We start from the raw sequence: 26,738 nt of genomic DNA, 5'->3' as shown, positions 1-26,738 counted from the left end.
TATATATATATAAAATATATAAAACCCAAGAGAACAGTAATGACTCATCCAGCAGGAGGCCGCAAAGGAATTCAGGACAACTCCTAAAGAACTGCAGCCACTAAAGGTAGAGACTGGGCAAAAATGGCATCCTTGGCAGAGTTCCAAGGCAAAAACCACTACTGAATAAAAAGAACATAAAGGGTCCTCTTACTTTTTTCAAAAAAAAAAAAAAAAAAGCATCTGAATGATTCCCAAGACTTTTGGGAGGATATTATATGGACTGAGAGATGAAAGTTGAGGTGTGTCTCTCATTACATTTGGCGTAAATGTAGCAGAGTATTTCAGAAAAAGAACACTGTACCAACAGTCAAACATGGTGATGGCGGTGTGATGGTTCTGGGCTGCTTCACTGCTTCAGGACCTGGACAACTTGCTGTGTTTGATGGAACTATGAATTCTGCTCTTTAACAGAAAATCCTGAAGGAGAATGTTCAGCCATCAGTTTATGACCCAACCTTATTAGGTTTCGGATTCCATTACTTTTTCACACAGGGGCAGGAAACTCAATATTTTTTTTCCCCTTAAAAATGAAATCAACCTTTTAAAAACAGCTGAGATTTACATTTGTTTGATGATCTTAAACTAAATGCGGAAACTATGCAAAAATATAAGAATTTGAGAAGGGGGCCACTACTTTTCACAGCACTGTATACTGCATCTGTTACCAGGAAAAACGTCTGTTCCATTCTCTGCCATTGCCCGAGTTCCAACTCGGGCCACCTCGCCTTGTTTCCGCGTTTTGTTTTTATTTTATTTTCCGCGGAAACTCAGCTTCGTCTTCTTGACTTGGCGAAGCTCGTTTTCCTGCCTCCTCCACTTGCGAACCATGGATTCGTTGATCTTTAATTCGCTCGCGGCTGTTCGATTCCCATGTTCCTCCGCGTAACTAATAGCTTGCAGTTTAAATTGTGCTTCGTAAGCGCGTGTCTTCGTCGAAGCCATTTTCGGGGGTCCTTAGCCAAACCGATGCACATACCGGAACTATATACCTACTGGGAGCGTGCCTTTAGCGTCCACTGTCACGCGCACCCTTTCCGTCCGCATGCTGTACTCAGTCACGTCCGCCTTCCTCTATATAAGCAGCATGTCGGCAGGAAATGCTCCCAGTCAGTCAAGCGGAGCACTCATTAAATTCACACAGCATTTACACATTTTGGAACTCGGGGCACACATAAGGCGCGCCGCATTATAAGGTGCCCCGTCCACTTTGGAGAAAATTTAAGACTTTTAAGTACGCCTTATGGTCGTGAAAATACGGTGTGTGTGTGTGTGTGTGTGTGTGTGTGTGTGTGTATATATATATATATATATATATATATATATATAAAAACAGATATACGTATCTATCCAGCCATCTGAGAGAGAAATAGATATGTATAAACATATCTATTTCTACTCTGGCTCCTTGAATAAAGGAAATCCACACAGGGGACCAGACATTTCAGAGGTCAACCAAAGGGCCTGCTAAATTGAATGTAACAGCTGCTAGAATTTAAGAAAAAGAGAAGATGGTTCATGATCACAGACTTACCGTAAGTGTATGTAAAGTGTGTAAAGGCTGATGATAAATACGTTAAAAGTGATTTGCGATTTTACTGCTTTAATGATGTCACGTCAGTCAAACGAAGCACGAAGAGAGGGAGGAGGTAGAGAAAATGGGAGGATGAGCAGTGAAAAGTGAACCTCAGAGTGGCTCCAAAACAGGCAGTGAAAAATGTAGAACCAAAAGCAGGGGAGAGCTGGCCTGTTTTAACTGGGTGCCTGTCTCGTGTCAGCGGGTCAAGCACTGGATGACGCAGATGGGCGCTATAACAAAAATATCCCATCATAAACATGGCTGACTTGCTCTGGCATGTCAGCAGGCGCACTGGCCAAACTCCACAAAATCCCCACAGTTCTGCTCCGTCCCTGGCCTGGAGGAGTCCACTGGGGACTGTGGTCTGATGCAGCACCGCAGTCCTTCTCGCCTACAAATCTCCAGGGCTGGAGGGAAGGAGAACATACACTCAACTGGCCCAATCTCCTTCCAATTCCGTGACCCGGACATTCACCTAAACCCCTTTTCCGCGTCCCCTTTCTAAAAGCTTCCATCTCTCTCCCACCGCACAATCTTCCTCCTTCCAACCTTGAGACCAAACATGCTGAGACTGTTCTCAAACTCTTCCCAAGCTCTGTCTTCAGTTTTTCCCCTGCATTTTTCATTTCTCAGCTTGCACCGAGTACTCAAGGTAAAGCAAGAACAGTGAAGAACACAGCAGAGAGGGTAACATGAACAGCACAAGGAATCAGTCATTCAAACATCCACGGTACATCTTCGCATAATTGTCGATACAGCCGGAAAACCGCCCTTTTCGAACCTTCGGTGTGTTCGCACATGCGTATTTTTTACTGTTCTAACTTCTTTGTAGCTTGCAGGTCGATTACAAGCATATCTGATCTATTAAAGGCGAGAGTATATTTTTATTCAACTCAATTAGCACATACAATAAATTAGTCCCTTAATGTTTTTTATATGCTGTCCATGCTAATAATCATATTGATGTGCATGCATATTGCAGTGAAAATGGGTGCACGGGACCATCAAATGATAGAAGAAACTTCTCTTATCACAGCAGTTTTTCTACTCGATATCACTCGCTCTGTAAGATGCATTAGCAGAGTGCGAGGGAGGTGGTTGCCTCTTTTCCCTTGGGGGGGTAAACATGCTTTTTACATCTCATGAACACACTAATTATTTCTGCAAGGTTAGCCACTCCTGTCATGCTACAGCAGCACAGCACTATTAAAGTATACTGTATCATGATATACTTTATTTACACAAACAGTATTCACTCATGACTACATTTAAGCCTACCCTAAATTAGTACTAAAATGACAGGAGTCCAAAAAACACATAGATACTAAATGTATAGAGATTTTGCATACTCTTCGTAAAGCTACAGCATGTATAGTGTATGTACAGTGACACCAATTACTGGCATCTAAGTACTTATGTATTTAATTCAAAGACGATTGTGACTGTTTATTAAACAGCCTGGACGAATGTCACTGCACACTGCAAAATGTTTTCAATTTCAATATGTTGAAGTAGCAGAGGACAGGGTGCCCTCTATTAGAACTGTGCAGGAAAAGCGGCCATTCCAAACTCATTATCACAGTTGTACAATTATCAGAAATATTGCCTTCTTGAAAAACCTTTTGAATTAAATAGTGATGGAAAACGCAGCTTCTAGAAACAGCTGATTAATAATAGAGGATGATCAGGTTTACAATGACTAGCACCATATACACAAACACAATTCAATTGTCTTTCCTATGAAGTCTGATTCAAAGAAAAACAACGCCAAGCCTTGAGGCAAAAAAAATGAATAAAAAAAGTTCACATAAAGTGCAGAGGGAGGGAAAAAAATACAAGACGAATCAGTAGTTGCTTCTCCAATAGTGAAACTACCCCGCCCCCTGCTGTCCAAAAATAAAATACAAAAACAAGACCAGTTCAGCCCCAGACTCATGACATAAAGATTGGACAGATTGAATTGATTTCTGGAACACAGAAAAATAAAGTGTTGTCTAGTCTAGTATATTTTATCAAATTAATTTAAATCATAAAATAGTTACCATCATTGAGTCACTGACAAAAACAATTGTTCATTTGTGGCAGCATTTGACAAGGGGTGTCATGTTAAAATTACAGTCACTAAACAAAGAATTGCCCTGCGATTGGCTGGCAACCAGTTCAGGGTGTACCCAGCCTCCTGCCCGAAGATAGCTGGGATAGGCTCCGGCGCTCCCGCGACCCTTGTGAGGATAAGCGGCTCAGAAAATGGATGGATGGATAAACAAATAATATTTTCAATGTAAATATATCAGCGGATTAGTTTAACCAATTTGAATAGGGCTGGTTTGCCCTAAACATATCGTTTATTTCGCTTATTCATTCTCATACACCCATTAAAGTGAGCTGTACATATGTAGAGCGAGTCCTTAGTTAATGATGGTTCCAACGTAGCGTTTCAAGACATCGAATGACTCGCGATCAACTAGTTTGCGCAGCGGTGTAACATTATGTATGTCGTCTGTATGTTTGTAAAAAAGGTACACTCAGATACGCCGGTGAACACTCCATTTGTTTGCTTTACGCTAATGTTGTGAACTGACGCATATAACATGAAGTTGCACTTCAGTGTCAACTTGATTTTATAAATCACACATTAAACCATCTTATCGATGTTCCACAAATCCCAAAGATTATCCATGCAATATCTCCATGACTATTCCAAAACCTTTCGAAGACTTGGAAAATGCATTATTCATGTCCATAATCTTTCGCGGTTTTTTCCATGACTGTACGAACCCCGCTTTAGTACTGTGTAAGCGTAGGTTAGTAATAGACTACAGTGTGTTTGGTATAAACCTGGGTTGTCGTTGCCGTAGAAACGGAACTAAACTGATGACTCCTTATGATTGTGCAGAACACAAATGTAGAAAAGGCTTTAATACTAACAAACCACTAATCATAGCTGCATCGCTGGCTTAATTTGTGCGGGGGAATGTCCAAACATGCTTTAATTCTTTGCTAAATACTCAAGTTTGAGGAGATAGACTCACTGTGCTGTTAAAGACCACACTGTGTCCATTGCCCACGCTTTCAATATGAGTGGATAGGTTGAGACAGATGGCTCGGTGACGGATAGCATCCATGGTTTGAGCATCAAAGAAATCATGGGGCCTCGCTGGAAGGGTAGAAGGACAGTGGAGACAAACAAACAACAACTGATTAACATACAGCGTCAAAAGACTAACTTTCCAAATGAGAAGCATCTCACAGATTTACAGCATCATTTCACCTAAAATGCATGGTGGTGTATGATGCAATGTATACAGTATTGTCAGAATCTTAAGGATTTTGTCATGTATTCAATATTGTGCTAATGTCGGTACAGTTTCATCAACATTTTGACAAAAATATGGGGAGGAGCGGTTTGTTCAAACTGTTGGAGCTACCATGTTGAGTACTCAAATTCTCAATGCACAAAATGGAAGAATGTTCCAATTAAAACTCGAGACGATAAATCAATGCATCTCAGCGGGCTATGCACTCCTCTCCACAAGAATTGTAACTGTGAGGCCAATTCCTTAATTTTTGCTGAAGCAAAGCTAAAATATGGGTTAGGCATCAACAGATGAATATGAGCCACGAGATCAACATATGATGATGGCAGCAAACAAATTGATAAGAAAACAGAATCATTCAGTCAGCCAGTTTAAAGAAAGATGCAACAAACTGGAAGATCCTTCATCATGTATCAAGATAATTACTAGAACACAATACCCAAATAACGAGGATTTCATCAGGCAAGGAGTGGAAATCTTAGACTGGCCAAGTGAATCTCTAGATTTGAACTCTACGACGCATAAATCGTACCTCTAAAGAGGAGACTGAAGGGGGAACCCCTGCTCCAAAACAACTGAAAGAAACTATGGTGAAAGTTTGATAAAAGCATCACACACAAAAAAAAAAAAAAAAAAAAAAAAAAAAAAAAAAAGAATAGAAAAGCTTGGTGACATCAACTGGCTTGATCGAGTTATTCAAAGCAAAAGATCTGCAACAAAATATTACATCCTATTCACTTTAATCTATTTTAAGTTCACCTGTTCCAGTACTTTTCCTCACTTAATGGGATTTCACATTGCAAATAATGTAACCCTTCCAAATGTATCAGATCCCGAAATATAAATGTCTACAAATTAAAACTGAAATTCTGATCTCCTCTCACATTCATTTTTCTTCTCAAGCCTACAGCAATAAATAAATAAATAAATAAATACAATTGGGTTTTCTTTTAGAGGGGAATGGAATAACATGTTGAGGAAAAGAAGCATGCTCCATTGTTCAAAAGGTACAAAGGTGAAATGTGACATCTAATCAGGATAAAATGGCAGGGTAAGGGTGTGCGCGCATATCGTGTAGTCGCGTTAGTGTGCCTTTTAGTTTACGTACGTAGGGAGCACCTGCGTTTGTTCTTGAGCTTCTTCCTCTTGTTGAGACCAGCCTTAGAGGGAGACTCCTCCTTGAGTTTAGCCTGACCGGACATTTTGGAAGAGCTTTGTTGGCTGAAGTGGCTGGGCACGTGGCGAGCCAAGCCCCCCTGGGAAGCGAAACTTGCGGTGCAGCCACCAACAACACACTGCAGCGGAGCACAAGACAGGGATTTAGAGCACCGTGCACATAAAACATACACTGAATGCATTCTGGATGCGCTGCTTTCGGCAAAGACAAGTATCTTAACTGCGGTGGAAAAAAAACTATGCGTGTTCAAGGGTGTCATTCAGTATATTTGGATGATGCTGACAGTCATGGTTTTTACCTTGAAGGGCTTATCTCCACTGTGGGTCAGCATGTGTCTCTGAAGCCAACTCTGACTGGTAGATGGGGTGTTGTAGACCTTGCAACCTTTCCACAGACACACAAACACCTGAAGAGGAAGATGGAGAAAGGGACTGTAAAGAAGACAGATTTTTAAGGGTGCGTCTTTGCGGGCAGACTTTAAAATGGCATTTGGGAAGTTTGTCTAAAAGACAAAAAGGAATGAATGAAATTCAAAGCAGCACACAGATGAACAAAGTACAGCAAAACCCATTTCAAGAACAAGAACTGAACTATTTTCACAAGTAATTCTTTAAAACGATTGCTCAAATAACTCAATTACAAAAAAGCCGAAGCAAAATCACTGCCTCGAAGTGTTGCGGGGATCAAGGCCATATTTTATTGCAGGCGCGTGCACCATTCTGTTTAGAAATATCCCACAAGTGGTCAAGGAATGAAATAACCACCTGTGCACTTTCTATGGTTTATAGAACAAACGGTAACAAAAGAAAGAAAAACGTAATACATTTATACAGGAGCTGCTTCAGCCAAAACTGACGCCAAGGCACTCAATGTGTAGACTGGCTAGCCTGAACTAACAGCCAACTGCACTCACATTCACTGATGCACGTAACAGACCACAGCAGGAAATATACTACAGTGCAGAATGTGAGGCTGGTGACCCTAAGTGGCCCAAAATAAATAAAATAAACCTTGGGATTGGGACTGTTGTTAAAAAAAAAAAAAATGCAAAATACATTTTTACTTGATTACTTTATTAATCGATGCGGTAATCGATAGAAGACTATATTATGAAGCTATTTAATAGCCGCAACTGTAATTCTTTTAAAGTGCAACCTGAAAATTCTAACAACCCTAATGTTGAACCATATGAAAACAACCAAATGCTTTAAAATATCTTGTGAGCATCTCAAAGAAACTTGTTTGCTTCTTAATGTGATGTCGCCACAGAAATGTACCGGCGTTGGCAAAGAGGACAAATCTGATGACATTAACAGTAAGGCAACTGCCTGTTTTTAATGTAACTGGACACCCCCCAAAACAGGAGCATCGCCAGTAGTCAGTGCATATTGCTGCATTAAGGAATGTGATAAGTCTCTATCAGTGCATTTGCCTCATTTTTAAGGCTGTATTTACGCTTAAGGTTCAACTGCCCAATTCAGATTTAATTCCTTTGTCCGATTTGTTTTTGACTGTCTAGTTCCATGTACATACAGTGGCGCAATAAAGTATTGTCAGCCACCAATTGTGCAAGTTCTCCCACTTAAAAAGATGAGAGGCCTGTAATTTTCATCATAGGTATACCTCGCCTAGGAGAGATAAAATGAGGGGGGGAAAAAAATAATCTGTCTGATTGTTAAAGAATTTATTAGCTAATTATGATGCAAAATAAGTATTTGGTCACCTACAAACAAGCAAGATTTCTGGCTCTCACAGACCTGTAACTTCTTCTTTAAGACTCTCCTCTGTCCTCCACTCGTTACCTGTATTAATATCACCCGTTTGAACTCATCAGTATAAAAGACAGCTGCCCAAAACCACCTGTCCAAAACAGTCACACTCCAAACTCCACTATGGCCAAGACCAAAGAGCTGTCAAAGGACACCAGAAACAAAATTGTAGACCTGCACCATGTTGGGAAGACAATCTGCAATAGGTAAGCAACTTGGTGTGAAGAAATCAACTGTGGGAGTAATTATTAGAAAATGGAAGACATACAAAACCACTGATAATCTCCCTCGATCTGGGGCGCCACGCAAGATCTCACCTGGTAGACTTTGCAAAAAGGATGCAAATGGCTGTAGTGAGCACTTTTTTCCAGAAGAGGCAGGAACACAGTGTGACCTCCAAGAGCGGAAGTAGAAGCACGCAGGTGGATTACATCTTGTGCAGACGATGTAATCTGAAGGAGGTTACTGACTGTAAAGTGGTGGTAGGGGAGAGTGTGGCTAGACCGCATAGGATGGTGGTGTGTAAGATGACTCTAGTGGTGGGGAGGAAGTTTAGGAAGACAAAGGCAGAGCAGAGAACCATGTGGTGGAAGCTGAGACAGGACGAGTGTTGTGCAGCTTTTCGGTGAGACAGGACAGACAGGCTCTCGGTGGACAGGAGGAACTTCCAGAAGACTGGACCACTGCAGCAAAGGTGATCAGAGAGGCAGGCAGGAGATTACTTGGTGTATCTTCTGGCAGGAAAGGAGAGAAGGAGACTTGGTGCTGGAACCTCACAGTGCAGGAAATCATACAAGGAAAAAGGTTAGCTTAGAAGAAGTGGGACACTGCGAGGACCGAGGAGAGGCGAAAGGAAAACATAGGGAAAAGGTAGAGGTGGCAAAGGCCAAACAAGAGGCATATGATGACATGTATGCCAGGTTGGACACTAAAGAAGGAGAAAAGGATCTATACAGGTTGGCCAGAGAGAGGGACAGAGATGGGAAGGATCTGCAGCAGGTTAGGGTGATTAAGGATAGAGATGGAAATATGTCGACTGGGGCCAGTAGTGTGCTAGGTAGATGGAAAGAATACTTCTAGGAGTTGATGAATGAGGAAAATGAGAGAGAAGGGAGAGTAGAAGAAGCAAGTGTGGTGGACCAGGAAGTTGCAATGATGAGTAAGGGGGAGGTTAGAAAGGCATAAAAGAGGATGACAAATGGAAAGGCAGTTGGTCCTGATGACATTCCTGAGGAGGTATGGAAGCATCTAGGAGAGGAGGCTGTGGAGGTTTTGACCAGCTTGTTCAATAGAATTCTAGCGTGTGAGAAGATTCCTGAGGAATGGAGGAAAGGTATGCTGGTGCCCATTTTTAAGAACAAGGGTGATGTGCAGAGAGCTGTGGGAACAAGAGGAATAAAGTTGATGAGCCACACAATGAAGTTATGAGAAAGAGTAGTGGAGGCTAGACTCCGGACAGAAGTGAGTATTTGCGAGCAACAGTATGGTTTCATGCCTAGAAAGAGGACCACGGATGCATTATTTGCTTTGTGGATGTTGATGGAAAAATACAGAGAAGGTCAGAAGGAGCTACATTGTGTTTTTGTAGATCTAGAGAAAGCCTATGACAGAGTACCCAGAGAAGAACTGTGGTACTGCATGCGGAACTCTTGAGTGGCAGAGAAGTATATTAGAATAATACAGGACATCTGCAGTGGTGAGGTGTGCTGTAAGTGTGACAGACGAATTTAAGGTGGATGTGGGACTGCATCAGGGATCAGCACTGAGCCCCTTCCTGTTTGCAGTGGTGATGGCTCGGCTGACAGATGAGGTTAGACTGGAATCCCCGTGGACCGTGATGTTTGCAGATGACATTGTGATCTGCAGTGAAAGCAGGGAGCAGGTGGAGGAACTTTGTTCTCAACTTTTTAAGTGGGAAACCTTGCACAATTGGTGGCTGACTAAATACTTTTTTGCCCCACTGTATATGCTTGTATGAAAGTTGATTCAAACAATCGTTTAGAACCAAATGATCAAATTGGAAGTTGACCAGCTTTATCGCTGAAAAGAAAGAGCCCAATAAGGAAAGTGTCCACGTTCAAATGTACTGACCCCTCCTCTTTGTCCGTCCACATGGATGCCCCTGATATGTTCAGCAAGATCAGGGCTTGAGTTGAAGTACTGAAGACAAAGGTCCCAGCAACAGGAGTAGGCAACGGCCTTAACAGCAGAGGAGCTGGCACTGCCCTGTCCGTTCATCATAGCTGGGGTGGAGCGCCCACTTGACACTGTGCTCTCCATCTCCATCAGGGTGCTGCTTATGCTGAGGAGAGAGCGGTGGTGCATGGGGTGAAAGGTTAAATAATTCAGTGACACTGACAATGTGCATGAAACATTAAAGCCTTACACATTCGTGAACAACAGGTGCCAATAGGACGACCCATATGGGGTACTAAGCGGGAAAGAATGCAGGCTGAGGCTGATTCTCCATGCATGGTGTTTCTCACAACTCATGGCACATCGAACATGCGGACAAAAGTATTGCGACAACACCTGTTAAATTGGACATATTATGAACATTTTACTTTTTTACAGGTCGCATATTTCACCAAACCAACTTTTTCTTGTATTTGGGAGTTATATTGGCTCTATGGTGCCTCAGTAAATGAGAGCCCTGAAACCAGGTCATTCGAATTTCTCAAGTTTATCTATGTCACTAGCGAAGATGTCCGCCTAACCCTCCGCTCCCGAGCCAGCGCTGTCAACATAAACACGTGTGCTTTCACAAGTGGGTCTTCTACATGGAGGCAACCAATCAGAGGAAAGAGGGTGGTCTGAGCCAAATATCGTTAAAGCAGATACATAATTGGGTCAAACAGAAGTAGCTGTCAGATGGGCCTTTGCTGGACACTCGTATGACAAAACCAAGGTGTTTGTTGAAATGAAATTGACACTTTTATACCAAGTCCATGTTAGAGAGTCACTCTATGGAGGTCTAAATAGCCAAAATACGGGACCTTTAATGTTTGTGCACCTCACTCGCAAATCCTTCTGTAGCACTTAATTATTCGCTGAAAAACTATTTGCACGTTGTACTGCCCTAAGCTCCACCCAAACACCTTGCTCCTTTTAAGGTGCCATGTTAGCAGAGAGGTAGCTAGCATTGCCTGCCAGCTGTAGCCAGGTGGCTTGATAGTGTACAACACCATAATTAAAGATTCCAGTCGAGGGTCTACAGGCAAGCAGGGCTCCTTGTGGGGTGAACACCGGAGAATGCAGTGTTATAAACTTCTCAAGATGATACAGAGAAAGGTCTGGATTGCAATTGGCAAAGGTAAAAGTTAACAGCTGATCAGCTGTTAACAGTTAGCTGCTCAATGTTAGACAGTAATTTCCAACCGGTGTGCTGTGAGAGATGATCAAAAAAATTCTCTAATTGCACTAAGTGGGTCCAAAAATTATTCAGTTACTGCAAATATTATATCTTTGTTCATCTATGTCAGTGATGTACCGTATTTTTCGGACTGTAAGGAACACTTAAAATTCTTGAATTTTCTCAAGAATCGACAGTGCGCCTTACAATCCGGTGCGCCTTATGTATTAATTCTGGTTTTTCTTACTGACCTCCAACCGATCCTCAAAAATCTGTCAAAATGTTTTAGTACGACTTTGGTAAGCTACAAAGCCACACTGCTTGATGGCTTGTTGGAGCATTACGGCTGTCGGAGTCAGCAGCCTCGCAGAGTAATACGTACTGTGCTTCAACATAATATTATGGTGTGTGTATAAGGACACCAAAATGGCACCTATAAAGAGACATGCTTACGAAGCGGATTTCAAACTGGTCATTTTCTAAAGGAAGACTGCCAAAAGAATAGTTTCCAGACGGCGTCATCGTCAAGGGTAACCCAAAGTGCTGGATGGATAAGGAGAAGATGAGTGAGTGGCTGAAAGAAGTTTACTTCAAGAGACCGGATGGCTTTTTCCACAAATCTCCATCCCTATTGATCTGCGACTCCGTGCGCGCCCATCTCACCGATGCTGCCAAAACTCAAATGAAGTCAACTAATTCGCAGCCACAATTAACCAAATTACTCCCACCGCTAGATATTGGTGTCAACAGGTCGTTCAAAGTTAAGCTGCGAGCTGCGTTGGAGCATTGGCTGACAGAAGGCGAACACACATTCACCAAAACAGGGAGAAAACGCTGGGCGACTTACACCACTATTTGCCAATGGATCCCGCATGCCTGGGCCAAGGTCATCAGTCTCAAGTGTCGTCCGAGCTTTTACGAACGTCGGAATCATCACTGAACAGCTACATAACAGCAACGAGACTGACTCTGATGAGTGCGAGAGGGATCCGGGCATGCTTGATGCCGAAATCGCCCTACTGTTAAACTCAGACACTGAAGATGAAGAATTTGATGGATTTTTTTGGAAGAGGAATGAACTGTAAAAGTGAGTGAACATTTTGTATTTTGTGTTACAACTGAACAATGTTGAGCGTTATTGTGAATGAGTTGAATAAAGTTTGACTTATCTATTTTGTTAAGCTTAATGCACCCTATAATCCGGTGGGCCTCGTGTATGAAACTAGAACCGTTCATTGATATTGCGCTCTATAATTCGGTGTGCCTTATAGTCTGAAAAATACGGTACACTGACAGGCAGAACACATCAATGCTTTTTCACTTGATGGCAGAAGATAACCTGCGTATCCACTTTCTGTGACATTTTTAAGATTTACAAGTGACACACCTTGTTGCAGCTATCCTGATCCAATTTTTAATGTCAATTTTCTCCTGTATTAAAGGTTATGGATTGTTTGTATTGAATTGTTGAGGTCAAAGAGTGAGAAGGGGAGGGGGATATGTATAGACTATTTGTTGGGGCTGGGGGCATTACTCACAGATTTTTGCTGTTCGGATCAGGGTGAAGAGGGAGGATCGAGCATATTGGGATTCCAGCTGTTTGTTGTGAAATTCACTGGCATCACTAAGCACTTGTAACTCTTTTTTTTTTTTGCTCACAACTCAAGACAAACAAACACAAAAAATAACAAAAACCCAACAGCTTGTATCTCAAAAAGCTTGTAAATTGGGTCACTCATGGGTCGAGGTAGTAGGTACCACTGTACTTAAACCTTAAACTTAAACCAATATCAGTTTCAAGGCAGGCCACATTGTAGTTGTAGTTTCCCCTCAGAGGGCTGATCCTGTAAAAACATTAAAACTTGTATTTTAACACTCAAGCCCGGTCTTGTGTTTGATAAATGCAACTGAGCTCTTCTTTAAATCTTCATTTTTAAAAACTAAGATTTTTGGGGTTTTTTTTGTTGAGAATTTGAGTTATAAATTAAGACTTGTGCTTGATAGAGTTGCATACACCATATTTTTGCCTGTTAAATGTAAAGAGAGAATGCTCTTTAACTGTTCAACCTTGTCATGGTTTTTAAAATCGATGTTTATGATTTTGGTCTCTGCTTGTTTCGGTCTTGAGCATGACACTACATGTACAGTAAGTGTAGAATCTCGTCATCATATTATTAGATACACACAATAAATTGACAGATAACTATGGGGTTGGTAATGGGAAGGGAAAAAAAAAAGATTTCAATACAGTATCTCAACATTATTAAAATATATTTGTATGGTTTTTTTTTTGGTTTGTTCTTGTGTAACTTTGGCACAGATTTTAGCAGGAGCGATTTGAAGATCAGAGGTTTAGAGGGTGATGGGGTTCATTTTAGGGTTCAAATAGGACATTATCGTCTCTAGAAGCAACACCAGACAATCCTCGCAAGAGGAAAACCACTGCGGTGCCACGTAATGTGAAAAAGGATGCCCGTGACCATTTCCCAACATGGCAAACCCAACAGCGATGCAGGTTCTGCACAGGCCACTATGCCAATAGGTGGAGTGTGAGAAATGCAAAGTCCACCGTTGCCTGAACAAGAACAGAAACTGTTTTCAGGCATTCCACCATGCGGAATAAAAAGTTTGTGACCCGTAAAATGAGTCAAAGAAACCTGAAATGTTCCTATTTCAATCCCATTGCCAGTTCCATTGGTGGAGTTCGCAATGTTGGATGACAGCGGTTCGACAATTGATTATTGGTGGGATTTTTTTCTTATGTTTGGAAATACGAATACGTTTGATATGGCTGTTTATGTTTTCGTTTGTTATAAAAGTAAGAGATGAAAGTTATGCCCCCCTCCCCGACCCCCTGTGGAACTGGGGTCGCAGGGACAAGTCAAAGCGGCTGGCCTAATTTTTGTACCTGTCCTCAGAGTCCATGCGACTCAGCGGTTCACCGTCGGAGGAGGAGATCTCCACGCTCGGCCGCCTCTTGTCCCCCAACGCGGCGTCTCCGCCGCTCAGTTTGTCGCCGTCGTCGCAACTGGGTTTGGTCTTGTCGCAGTCCTCCATACCCGAACACCGGCTCTCCGCTTTAGCATCTTTCTCCGTGCCACAGTTTAAGTGCTCGCCGTTGACATCCGCATAGTTCTGCCGGGGCTCCGGCGGCACCTCCTCGGAAGGTAGCTCCACATCTGGGGGAGGGGATGCGGCCTCCTGTTTGACCGATTCTGGAACGTCAGTCGGAGGCGGCGGCGGCGGCGGCGGCGCCTCGCTCGCGGCCTGCTCCGGAGCCTCGCTGGCCTCAGCCTCGAGCTCAGCCATGTTCGGCTGCCCGCAGCCAGCTGGCGCTCCTGTTTCCGCTTCGTTTTGGCAGTCGCCAACGGTATCCATTTTGTTCTCGACGGCACCACGGCTCTCGTCCATCACCGCAAGAGTTATCTCGGAGGCAGCAGCCGCCATTTCAGTGGCAGCCATCACGCGTGAAGCACTTTCCGTGTCAAAATTGGACCGTCACTCGAAGGGGCGGGGCGTCACGCAAGCTGTCCTGTGATTGGACAGAAGAGACACATGAACTTGGCATTTAACAACTCCATGTGTTACTGTCATTCTTCAAAATACAGTAGTGGTTTTATTTCCACAAGCTACACATGCATCCACTGGTTGTGAGTTTTTTTGTTTGTTTGTTTTGTATTTAACTTCCGCCTTTATAGGTACTGCAATGTTAATATAGGGCCTTCAGAATCAGTCCAAAAGTGTTCACTACAGCCATTTCCATCCTTTTTGCAAAGTCTACCACCATCTGTCCGTCCAAGTTCCTTTCCGAGATGCCGTACTTACCCATCGCCCCTATTTCCTTCAACATGTCCATTGCAATCTGCACCAATCACGACTATCTCCCTCTCTCCCTCTTGTCTGGGATGCTCAGAACGACTTCGTCTAGCTCAAATTCTTCAATTTCTGCTCTTTTAAATACCCACAATTGACTCATCTTGAGTCAATCAAAACTGCGCCATCATTAAGGTTTCACCTTAGGATACATCTCTTGAATTGCATCTCGATTGTATGGCCGACTATTATTTAGTGTAAAGCGTCAATAGGTAGATTACAGGAAGCAAAACAGCGTTTTATTTCCCAGGACCAATTTGTTGGTAGGCAGTGTGGCCACACGAGGGCGCCATTACTCTATTTTTAAACTGGGCGTTGCGCCTGTTGAAGGTTTATTTAGTAGTTTAAAGGTATTATTCGCATCCATATTTAATCTATTCAAAAATTACTGCAGCACATATTACATTGGTTAACACTGGTTTCCGATCTCTGCTCCCGCCTTCCAGTGAAGTTTCCGTCATCTCCGTGTGCTTTGCATAGTTTGTCTCTGACTTCCTCCCACTTTCTAGAGAGTTAGTTCATTGATTCACTAAATTGTTCATAGGTGTGTGTGTGTAAATGGTAATGTGCCCGCGATTGACTGCCAACCAGTCCAGGGTGGTAACCCCGCCTCTGCCTCAAAGTAAGATGGGATAGGCTCACCCATGACCCTAATAAGAACATGTGATATTAAAAAAATAAATAAAAAAATGAATGGTTGAAAATATAATTTTGTTACCTGGAATTCTTCCAGTTGTGGTAATATATCTCCACAGTTGGGGCTTGGAGTTGATCTTCATCGGGTGGGAACAAGGAGAACACGAAACAAACTTTTTTAAGAACAAACATTTACTTAATATGATATAAAACAAATGGGATATGAACATTTGTAAATTAAATGTCTGTAAAATGTTGGATACATGCTCCCATCCTGCTGTAGCAAGACCATTATATACATAGTAAGCCTCTTAATTACACTTTGTACAACTGAGAAATATGCAACCCACATCCACAAACTTTTGCGTTATTGCTTTTTTTAATTATTATTTTTACATGTGCTAGTATTTTCCTTTCGTTCTCGACCTACAAAAACCTACGTCATAAAATAGAACCAAATGTAGACTTTTTTTTTTTTTTTTTTTTAAATCTATCTTAAATATTACTCTCAGCAATTACAAAAAACAAGTCTAGAGAGACTTAAACCAGAACATCCATACAACAGTATTTTAACATGGACTGCAGCGTGTCATTTTAAATAATTACAACAGAGAAACAGGAATCAAATTAGTCTGTAGTACCAAAGTGCGGCTTCTGTTCATTGTTATGTTTTATATGCTCAAATTACCAAGCAACAAATATTTCCACTGTAAATGGTTAAATATGAATGCTTAAATAATAACAGACCAACCAAAAGATCGAAGAATACCTGTTAATCTATATAAATAATTAAAAAGGGTAGATACAACTTTCCAATGTCAAGAACAAATCAAAAGCAGTAGGAGAGTCCCAAAGAAATGAAATGTTATTGGTTGTGGCAACATGGAGGGTGCTTCAGATGTCACAGTGATCACACGCAGGTTAGGTTAAGACCTCGGGGATGCTCATGTCCGTGGTTATGTGTCCACTGCTAATTCCTTCATGTGTACGGTTTTGACTGAGGCCAGAGCTTGTGCTGAGGAGAGAAAGAAAAGGTTATATCAAGCTTGATATGGATGCACAAATACATCTAAGTGGCATAACCCTTGTTCAGCTTCCCAGTTATTAAAAAAAGACAAACAAAAGTACTGTAATTTCTCACGTGTAATGCACACCCATGTATATATAATGCGCACCTCCAAAGTTTAACTCAAAATTCTGGAAAACCCTTCTACCTATGTAGAATGCATTTTTACAATGCATGATTTTGCTTCGACCCATATGATCAAAACGAAGTCAGTCTCGTTGCTGTTTTTTTTCCTCAAATACTTTTTATTTTGAAATTCACAGTCTTACTTTTATTTAGTAAATGAGAAAGCACACAGTTTTGCTCATATGTTTGATTACACAGGCAGAATTTGTAAGATGGGCGCCATTCTTTAAAAAAAAAAAAAAAAAAAAAAAAACATGAAGGGCAGGGCGAAACACATTTAATTTTATTTTAATGGGTTTCAAATTAGCCGGCACGGTGGGAGACTGGTTAGCACATCTGCCTCACAGTTCTGAGGAGCAGGGTTCAAATCCCGGCCCCGCCTGTGTGGAGTTTGCATGTTCTCCCCGTGCCTGGGTGGGTTTTCTCCGGGCACTCCGGTTTCCTCCCGCATCCCAGAGACATGCGTGGTAGGTTGATTGGAGACTCTAAATTGCCCGTAGGTGGTAATTTGAGTGCGAATGGTTGTTTGTTTCTATGTGCCCTGCGATTGGGTGGCGACCAGTTCAGGGTGTACCCCGCCTCCCGCCCGAAGATAGCTGGGATAGGCTCCAGCAGCCCGCCACCCTAGTGAGGATAAGCGGTAAAGAAAATGAATGGATGGATGGGTTTCAAATTAAACTGTCAAGCATTTCATTATCATTAAACAAAACACAACCATGAATAAATTAATGATGGTTGTTGTTCAGTCATCAGTCGTATTTGAAAAAACAATACTTCACAAATTCTGCCAGGGTATATGTAAACTTATGAGCACAACTGTACATATATGCAGTCATACGTACCCCTGTCCTATTGGAATGAAAGTGTAGGCTACACCTTTTTCATAACCTCTAGCTGGCGGTGGCATATTAGAATGAAAGTGTACACCTCTCTCATAGGTGGCTGTGGCATATTCAAATGAAAATGTACAGCTTTTTCATAACCTCTAGATGGCGGCATAGATTTCCAAAATGTGAAAGTTTTTTTTTCATTTTCCCCTATAGGTATTTATAATGCGCACTATTGACATTTTTGGGGCAAAATAAAGTGCACTATACACGAGAAATTACGTTACATGACGAACACTAAAACAACAATGAGGACACGCAAGCGGAAAGAGTGTGGACAAAAGACAACAGGTGATGAAGGCCCTTACTGATGCTACTACACACACATGAAGTGAGAACTGTCAGCGAGCTGAGGCGGGGTGTTAGGAGATGGTGGGGGGAGTGGGGAAGATGGCGATGGGCTTTTCACTGCAACAAAACAAAATATGTTGAACACCACAGCACACCCAAAAAAGGACAGAACATGTTATGACAGCTTGTGACTAAATGATCAAACAACACACACCTCACATCGATGGCAAAATTGAATGTTCCACTCCATTTAAAATGTATCTACTGTATGTAGCAAAACTATTGTCAAATGTGTATGTGAGGAAATCATTCTTATGACCAAAAAGGACAAATGCATTGAGACACAGGCTCTTGTTAATTATTTATTAACAGGCTGGATACCAAAAGATGATCCTAGTCAGCAAAGGCCTAATTAACAATTCTACGCTCTCTTGTTGCTGTAAAAAGATGGAGTACATCAGTGTTGTCTGAACTCACATGACCAAATATTCCCAGTGACACATTCTACAATCAATCATAAGTCTTCAACTTCATATTTTCTTCCATCTTAACGATCACTAGGGGTTGGTGCCAGGTGTCCCAGTACATTTGTCCATATAGCGTACAAGGGTATGGGAGCAAACCCACAGCCCATGTGGCTACTTTTCGATGAACACTTCAGCCACACTGATTGGGCTTCTTAATCAGTTTGTTTCACGCATCTGAATGTCCAGCTCTCAACGTATTTGTAGCGAGCTTCACATCTGCATCCCTTGTCCATCTCATCTACCACTAATTACAGCCATGGACCAGACCATAACTCAGAGAACATCAGTGACAGAACACCAGTTTTAGTCACTGATGCGCATACACTTTCAAGTGGGCAACTGTGTTGTAATGGAGAAAGAAGCCACAGTCTTGCTAGGCTGAAGTGCTCATTTAAGTCAAGCCATCATATCTCTTTAAATGGAAAAGCAATTCCGATACGGAACACGCAAAAAAACTGGAGAAGTTAGTCTGCCTAGTGAATATCCTCACACTCCTGTAACAATATTTAATTAAAATATCGTGTACAGTACATTCATCAGACACTGATTTAGGTACCACCTGCAAAAACGATCAGATTCAATATAATGTTTTTAACAATTCTGTGCCTTGGAAAGGTTTAATTTTTTGACAATTAAAAATGAATTTATTGAACAATGTTTATTTTTGTGTATTTTTGCAAAGGGGTACACCTACGATGAATCATACTAAGGGTGTTTTTTTTTAAGATGGTTTCCATAAACTGGAAAAACTTTTTAAAAAAAATTAAAAAATTAAAAAAAAAAAAAAAAAAAAACATTTCTATAATATAATCTACACGACTACTGTTGCATGTAAAACACATTTCAGTGTGTGTCCTCTACTAATGGAGACGTTTATCAGCAAAACAGTGATTAGAATAATCTTAATCCTCACTGGATGAGTCAGATTATTCTTATTATTTTTTTAATATGGAAATCTAAATGGTGAAAATCTTAAAATGTTTCAAAGAGAGATTTCTCTATCCCTGCTAAGCGAGGATGGTAATGTCCCAGTTTAGTTTCAGCAAGATGAAGCTCCATCTTATCTTATCTTCGTGCGTTAATGGTTTGATCGAATGTGCTTTCAAAACAATAGTCGTCATGTGGAGCATCCATCCATCCGTCCATCCATCCATTTTCTGAGCCGCTTCTCCTCACTCGGGTCGCGGGCGTGCCGGAGCCTATCCCAGCTGTCATCGGGCAGGAGGCGGGGTACACCCTGAACTGGTTGCCAGCCAATCGCAGGGCACATACAAACAGACAACCATTCGCACTCACAGTCACACCTATGGGCAATTTAGAGTCTCCAATTTATGCATGTTTTTTGGGATGTGGGAGGAAACCGGAGTGCCCGGAGAAAACCCACGCAGGCACGGGGAGAACATGCAAACTCCACACAGGCGGGGACGGGGATTGAACCCGGGTCCTCAGAACTGTGAGGCTGACGCTCTAACCAGTCGGCCACCGTGCCGCCTCATGTGGAGCATTTTATAAAAAATGGCTTAAATACAAAAATATTTTTCCTTTGTATGGATTCTTAAGGGACACCCGGTACCGGAAGCATCCGAGTATGGCGCAATAAAGCTTTACAAACTTCAACCACATTAATAAACATTTTATAAACCTTGTAGAGTGACGCAAGGTTTGGCAGGTATGCATAAGTGTACGTCGCATGTACTGTTTTTCTACAACTTGTTAAGAGTGGCATAACTACTGCACGGAGCAAAATCACATGCATAATGAGACTGAGGTATTGTTTTAAGGTATAATAAACACACAAAAAATATCAGGGTGGTAATGAGAGAACAACGAAAGAGGCACATAACTACAACTGTTGATTTTTATGGGCCTTTAACTTTAACAAGCTTCTACTGGAATTCCCAGTCTTGATTCAACCCCCTCCCACGAATGTCCTCTTTTGCTTGCAGCCTACCTGCGACCAGCTTGCTACGTTTGGAGGCCTCTGCTGCCAGCTCGTAAGAAATATTAATCATCTTTTCTTTCTCTTGGATTGTAATTTCCTCTTCGGTCTCCACTGGGCTTAACGCTACGGTGGGCATTGGATTCTGCATGCTAGGGAACACACGTATGTGTTAGATGAACAACAATGACAGACTGTTAAGAAAACAGAGTATCTTCGACTTAAATTCATTGTATGCACATTGAACAGAGGAACTTTATCAATGTAGACGGTTATGCTTGAACGTCTTGACATTTGATTAATTATGGGTTTACCTGTTTTTGGCAATGAGAGCTTTGATGCGGTCAACTTTCCTCTGCTTGTCAGCCTCCTGCTCTGGGCTCAGTGCCTCCTCTGGGTCAGACTCCACGTAGCGTTCCGGTATCAGGACTTTTTCAGGCACAGATAGCTGCAGCGAGCGACAGAGAGAGAGCGAGCAGCATATTCAATTCGTCTGTCAATAATTTCCAAGCACCTTTCTGTGAAGGTTAAACGTCTGGGGTGAGAGCGATTCAGCCATACTTCTCGAACCACATTAAAGCGGTCTAAGTTTGAGGCTTCTTTGAGACGTGCTATTTCCTCGGCGGGCGTCTCCTGCTCCCTCACCACCTCCTGCTGCCTAAGTGAGGCCTCTAGCGCCAGAATATCGGTGCTCATCACATCTTCTCTACGCCTCATTTGAGACTGCTCAATATTCAGAAAAGAACAGATCACATGATAAGAGTCCAGGACTGATTCCGTGTTGGAACAGCATTCGTTTCTGTACCTGCACCTGCACATCGCGTGAATGGTTGTCTTTAGTAAATGAATTGCTACGGGACAGCGCATTCTCCTCGCTGCTGCCCCGAATGCGGATGGCCTTTTTCTTCTCCCTGAGGGCACCCTGCTGGTGGCGGCGAATCCTCTCCAGCTGCTCCTCCACACTCATCCTGGGCCGACCGCTCTCCAGCGCACACAGCTGATGCTCCATGGCGCTGTGTGGACGCTCCTGTTGGCCACGAAGGACAACCGTGAGCAGGAATGTGCCTTGTTGAGAGTGTAAAAACTGTTTATAGAAATCAATCCGTACCAGTCATGAACAAAACGACTGAGACAGACCCCTTAATCACATGACTAAATAACGGCCCATTTTTCACTGCCTGTTAACCTTGTCCCGCTAATATTCTGGCTCTTTGGAGGTCGTATCAGAGCTTTAGCATTGCATTTTATTTCAAACCAGCTAGCGCTGATGTTGACCAACTAGAGCTCACAATCTTTGTTCGAGTTCATCCCAAAGGTGCTTAATAGGGTTGAGGTAGCAGTTCTAAAGTTTTTCCCCATCAAACCCATCCAACTGTGCCTTTTTGGTTGGGATTTGATTTCTGCACTGGGAACAGAAAAACTGTGTTCACAAAGTGGAAGAATTGTTAAAAATGTCTAAGAATTAAAGGTCGGCGCACAAAGATGTTATGGGGTCAGTTACAATTCAATTTAATTTGCATTGTTTATGTTATGTAATACATGTACGTCCTCCTTTCCAGCAAGTTCTTCACTATAGTTTAGCTAAAAATGAGGTTTCTATTACGCATATTGAGCACTCCCCGAACATACCCGAGGCTCAAGACACCGAGCTGTGGTTACTCTATCCACCGCAAAGGCTACCAGAAGTGATGTTGCAATTGCCGAACACAGCTAGCTACACTACACTCTATACGCAATGGCGAGCAACGTGTTGGAATATGAGGGGGAGGAGGATTTCGATGTACAGGACCACCCAGCGAGCTAGGCACGCATAGCTGACCATGTTTCTTTCCCTGTCAATTGACTTTCCCTATCCACTGGTCACGTATTCCTTTTTCGCTTGGAAAGCCCAAAAAAACGCTTGCCGTTGCCTGAACCATTTGTGCAACCAAATGCCACACAGTAAATCATCGTGACATCGCTAAATCATACGACAACAAATATACAAGGATGGGAACAACATCATGGAACAATAGCGCACAATGCGGATTGAACAGGCCGTCTGGCTCGCGTTACGTCACAGGGCCGGATAGAGCCGAAGACCGGAAGGCGCTAAATGCAAAAAGCAGAAGGTGCATTCCGAATCATATTTATCGATTTAACTGCTGTATATCTGCTATATAGTCACTTCAAAATGGAAGATGTGGTTTGTAAAGGGGTTCTAGAGTTATCAAGACAATTTTTAACATCTTTGTCCTCTGCCCTTTTAAGGTTCAAGGAGAACTAAGCAATGTAGTGCACATGGTGGAGCAGTGAACTCAGGTGTGTCCCAATACTTCTGTCCACATCATTTATTCTCCGAGCATGTCGTTCAGGGAACAAAAAATAGCCACAATAATGGCAGTTAATGGGTCTTCAATGTCTACTCGTGCAGAACAGAGTGAGTGCTTTGGAAGCAACTTGAATTCAATGGCTGCTATGCACTGGCACGCTTCTACTGGCACAGGTATGTGCACTCACAGAAACGGGAGGGCCATTTAATGCCCGAGCACAAGAGGCTGACAATGTGAAGTTGTTCACTCTGTGTTTGACGCCACGATAGAGGGAGCCGCTAAATCTGGATTCCGTCCAGCGCTCCAGGACGCTGCAGCTGCTGTCCAAGAGGCTGGTACCCCAGGGCCTGAGTTGAACTCTTTGAGGCACTCTCTTACCACTACAGGCAATAATAGTCAACTAGAACAAAGCCTAGACGTTTGGCAGCAGACATTTTACAAAGTTGATCTGTTTTCATTCATATTAAAAGCCTGTCTTCATTTTCCCCCCCCAAACAGATATGTAGAAACAAACTGCGCAAAAAAAGGACACACCCTGCGATGTGGGACACTAATAACACAGTTGGTATATTTGATAGTTTGCGTGGGTGGAAACTGCATACACTGAGCTTCTCATTCATTTTACAAGAGGCTGTTTTGGAGTGGGCTGGTCATGCGGTGAGTGGCCTACTTGCCACGCTCAAGTTTTAAACCTTCAGCTTGATGACCACAACAGGCAGTTAAGAGGCCCTTACAAATGATCAAATGGTACAGAGGCAAAAAAAAACCTCATTCGCATAGCCAAAATTATTCAATAATAGTTTTGAGTACTTTTTTATGTGGCTCTAAAATGTGTAAGAAATTACCCAGTAACTCCTAAATATTTAGTGGTTGATTTAGTTTAATCATTTTAAGACTCACTGTTTTGGACTCTGGCTTCTTATTCTTCCTTAGAGTAACATATGAGGCTATGGAGGACGATTCAGGCACTGGGGATTTGGTTCTAGGCGGAACAATGCCTACTGGGTAGGACAGCCCTGGTAGGAAAAGAAGAGGCAAACACCAAAGTTTCAATAATGCAGTCTAAACTATTAAATAAAAAGGGTTTCGACACAGTAAATGTGAGGCTATATACCACTGGAATACAGTTGAGTAAATAGAAAACTGTAAATAACTCAGTAGTACAGTGGAACCTCGATTTAACGGAATAATAGGGAGGACCTGTCGACCGTTAAATCGAAGCACTTTTTGTATGGCCCAAAAACACCAGTACAGAACAAAATTATTGGTTTTTGTTTACTTTTTTTCGTGAGCTAAAAACAACCAGTATAGTTAATGTAAATAAATATTTAAAAAAGCTTTACAATGTTTGCAAAGTTTTAAAGTCCATCCAATCTTACCTCACTGGTGTATGAAGGGACATTATTTTCTGTCCGTTAAATCGAAGGTTCCAGTGTATTTGGTTTCTACCCTGTATATTAAGTCCAACGTTCAAAATCCCACTGTATCCATGGTAACACGTCTTTTAACTGTTGCTGACCCATCTTGTGATTAGAAGAAAGGCCTGCCCTTATTTTTAATCCTCATTGTTACCCCTGAGAAGTGCCAGTAAAGTGGATTGAATTTTTTTAGGCCAAATATTAATTGGTCGCTGCCGTTGACCATAGGTTTGTCATTATACTGTACCTTTATTTGCAGGATGATCAGACGGGTGTTCAGACCTGTCCTCTCCATTGCTCTCGTCCACTTCCGTTACTGTGGTGAGCTCTGGTTCACTCTTGTACAGTCGGTAGTCCGGCCCCTGAATTATAAATGGCTGCTTCAGCACACATTGAGAATGCAAAGGCTTTATTATCACTACTAAGGTGCCAAAGCAAGAAGATAGATTGCTTTTTTTCTCTCCCATGGGGGGCAACTGAAATCCTTGATGATGCTTTGGGTTTAGGCTGTTATTTTACACAATCTCGTATAGAATTTACAGGAAACAATTTCATGTTGTATCGGATGGACACAATGTTGTACAGCAGCCAGCAGACACATTCGACCCAGGATGACTTGCGACCAAGGAGAGGACAACAAAAGCTGTCAATGTTATATATTAAAAAAAAAAAAAGGTTGCGACACACTAAAAAGCATTTTTCCTTAAAATTAATTCAAACAAAAAATATGAAATTATGAACTAAAAAGGGATGCGATCCAACAAAAACGTAAAAAAGTGAACTCAAAATAAAAGTGGGAAAAAATAAATCGAAAATCTTCACAGCAGGCAGTGACACAGCTGCAGGCAAAGTCAGCGGGTCGACAAGCTTACGCTGTGTGCGCCATTCTTCTGACTGGTCTTCCTGTCCTCTGTTCTGTGGAGGGATGCTGAGCGAACTCCGGCATGAGGGGGCATTGCTGGGGGGTTGGGCTCATATGACTGGGGTAAAGGTGGCCGTGGGGGTACCAAGTCCTCCTCCTGGGGGATTATACAATGCATGACAGGAAGCAAGGTGACATAGGATGCCGGCGCCGCCATGCTCGGTCTGTGCAACCTCCATCTGGTCCAGACTCCTCTTAACTGGCAAGAACTCCACATTCTGTTGTTGTGTGAGCGATACTGTGATACACACTCAGGTGTTGATTACAGTTCAGGTTTTAAGTGAAGAGATTGCCTTTAGATGTACAAATGCAGTTTTATGATAGGTTAGAGTTATGTTTAAAATAATTGCTGAAATATGACTGTATAATTACAGAATAAATTCATTCATACTAAATATGTACAATTTATTACAGTAACAGGCAAAAGTTTGACTACTACTATTATATTATGGTATTACAGTACAACTATTATTTGACTGGTTACAAAGGGTCCTCGGTTTACAACGGAGTTCCGTTCCTATGGTGGTGATGCAACCTGAATTATAACATAAGTTGGAATTTGCCTTGGTATATCACTAACACAGTAGTAAAGTCAAAATTATATGAACTATTTGTATTGAAAGCAATTCTAGGACATTGATAAAAAAACAACAAAACAGTGCAGCGATAATTGAATGTGTCTTCTCATGCCACTGCACAAGCTATTGCATTGAGCGCCGTTTGTAACCTCGAAATGTCGTATGTCGGGACCATCATAAACTGAGGACCCCCTGTATATTGAATTAAATTACCAGGATCGTGACTATAACCTCATGTAAATAGGTGTTGTTGAGCACCGCTTGCTTTAACGAGTTATTTTCACCTCTGTTTTCTGCACGCCGAAGTTGGGCCCATACAAGCCCATGGAGGCATCCGTGTTTCTCTGGTTTTTATGTTTATTGAGGACCTCCATCACATCTTGGATCTGCCACAGTTCTTTCTGGATGCGCACGTGCTGCTGGCTGGGAGGTTCAGTCTGTGAGAACAGGGAGAAATATTAGCGCAGAATTGGGCCGAGCAGACGAGTAAAATGGGAGCATGGTTATTGATTGACGAAAAAGTGCGTGTTGTAAAGTTGTAGATTTACATTCTGTCAGTGTGACAGATTGTGTAACACTGCGCTTGATAAGGAGATGTTGAGGCTCCCTTGAGCCCCTCAATTCCTAATTAGCAAAAGAATTTAGTCATGTTGAGCCACGAATAAACAAGATGAGGGAAACGACAAAAGACTTCAGCATCACTCCACTCATCAATGTAAGCTGTCACAGGCAAAAGGTATCAAGTACACGTCTATTGATGCTAGTGCTTGAACAGAGATATTTATTTTAGAGATTAAAGCAGTGAAGCTATAGTTTTAAAAATCCTACCTGTGGACTGCCCAGTGCTTCAAGCTGCTCCAGCAGGTTGCATTTTGCTAGAATCACAGCTCCTTCAAGGTGGTCATACTCACGCCATGACTGCTCCAATTC

At 42.1% G+C, this 26,738-nt stretch overlaps 2 protein-coding genes across 20 annotated transcripts in view; both read right to left on the bottom strand.

Annotated features, from left to right (window-relative positions):
* The window catches only part of LOC133402469 (zinc finger protein aebp2-like), a 35,137-nt gene extending 19,246 nt beyond the window's left edge, over positions 1 to 15,891 (bottom strand). For all 5 annotated transcript variants that reach the window (XM_061676229.1, XM_061676231.1, XM_061676228.1 and 2 more), the window contains exons 1-6: positions 15,825 to 15,891; positions 14,142 to 14,765; positions 9,973 to 10,183; positions 6,411 to 6,518; positions 6,044 to 6,230; positions 4,651 to 4,775 (exon numbers count right to left, since the gene is read on the bottom strand). In XM_061676229.1, the coding sequence (XP_061532213.1) occupies positions 4,651 to 4,775; positions 6,044 to 6,230; positions 6,411 to 6,518; positions 9,973 to 10,183; positions 14,142 to 14,695 (1,185 nt within the window). In that variant the 5' untranslated portion in view covers positions 14,696 to 14,765; positions 15,825 to 15,891. The remainder of the gene's footprint in view (positions 1 to 4,650; positions 4,776 to 6,043; positions 6,231 to 6,410; positions 6,519 to 9,972; positions 10,184 to 14,141; positions 14,766 to 15,824) is intronic.
* Positions 15,892 to 15,913: 22 nt separating this feature from the next.
* Positions 15,914 to 26,738, bottom strand: part of LOC133402468 (pleckstrin homology domain-containing family A member 5-like) — a 91,681-nt gene continuing 80,856 nt past the window's right edge. For 6 of the 15 annotated variants that reach the window (XM_061676208.1, XM_061676214.1, XM_061676210.1 and 3 more), the window contains 11 exons: positions 26,637 to 26,738; positions 26,093 to 26,245; positions 25,181 to 25,327; positions 24,556 to 24,670; positions 23,791 to 23,906; positions 21,384 to 21,605; positions 21,140 to 21,301; positions 20,893 to 21,026; positions 20,591 to 20,730; positions 18,148 to 18,229; positions 15,914 to 16,757 (listed from right to left, as the gene is read on the bottom strand). In XM_061676208.1, coding sequence (XP_061532192.1) covers positions 16,664 to 16,757; positions 18,148 to 18,229; positions 20,591 to 20,730; positions 20,893 to 21,026; positions 21,140 to 21,301; positions 21,384 to 21,605; positions 23,791 to 23,906; positions 24,556 to 24,670; positions 25,181 to 25,327; positions 26,093 to 26,245; positions 26,637 to 26,738 — 1,467 coding nt within the window. In that variant the 3' untranslated portion in view covers positions 15,914 to 16,663. Of the gene's footprint in view, positions 16,758 to 18,129; positions 18,230 to 20,590; positions 20,731 to 20,892; positions 21,027 to 21,139; positions 21,302 to 21,383; positions 21,606 to 23,790; positions 23,907 to 24,555; positions 24,671 to 25,180; positions 25,328 to 26,092; positions 26,246 to 26,636 lie in introns of all 15 variants that reach the window. The other 9 variants (XM_061676216.1, XM_061676226.1, XM_061676217.1 and 6 more) reach the window with 5 other exon arrangements.

Source organism: Phycodurus eques, chromosome 5 (assembly GCF_024500275.1).
Source record: "Phycodurus eques isolate BA_2022a chromosome 5, UOR_Pequ_1.1, whole genome shotgun sequence".
In the NCBI taxonomy this organism is placed as follows: Eukaryota; Metazoa; Chordata; class Actinopteri; order Syngnathiformes; family Syngnathidae; genus Phycodurus; species Phycodurus eques.
Note: the sequence above shows the minus strand (reverse complement) of the source record. Positions and strands in the feature narration are given on the sequence as shown.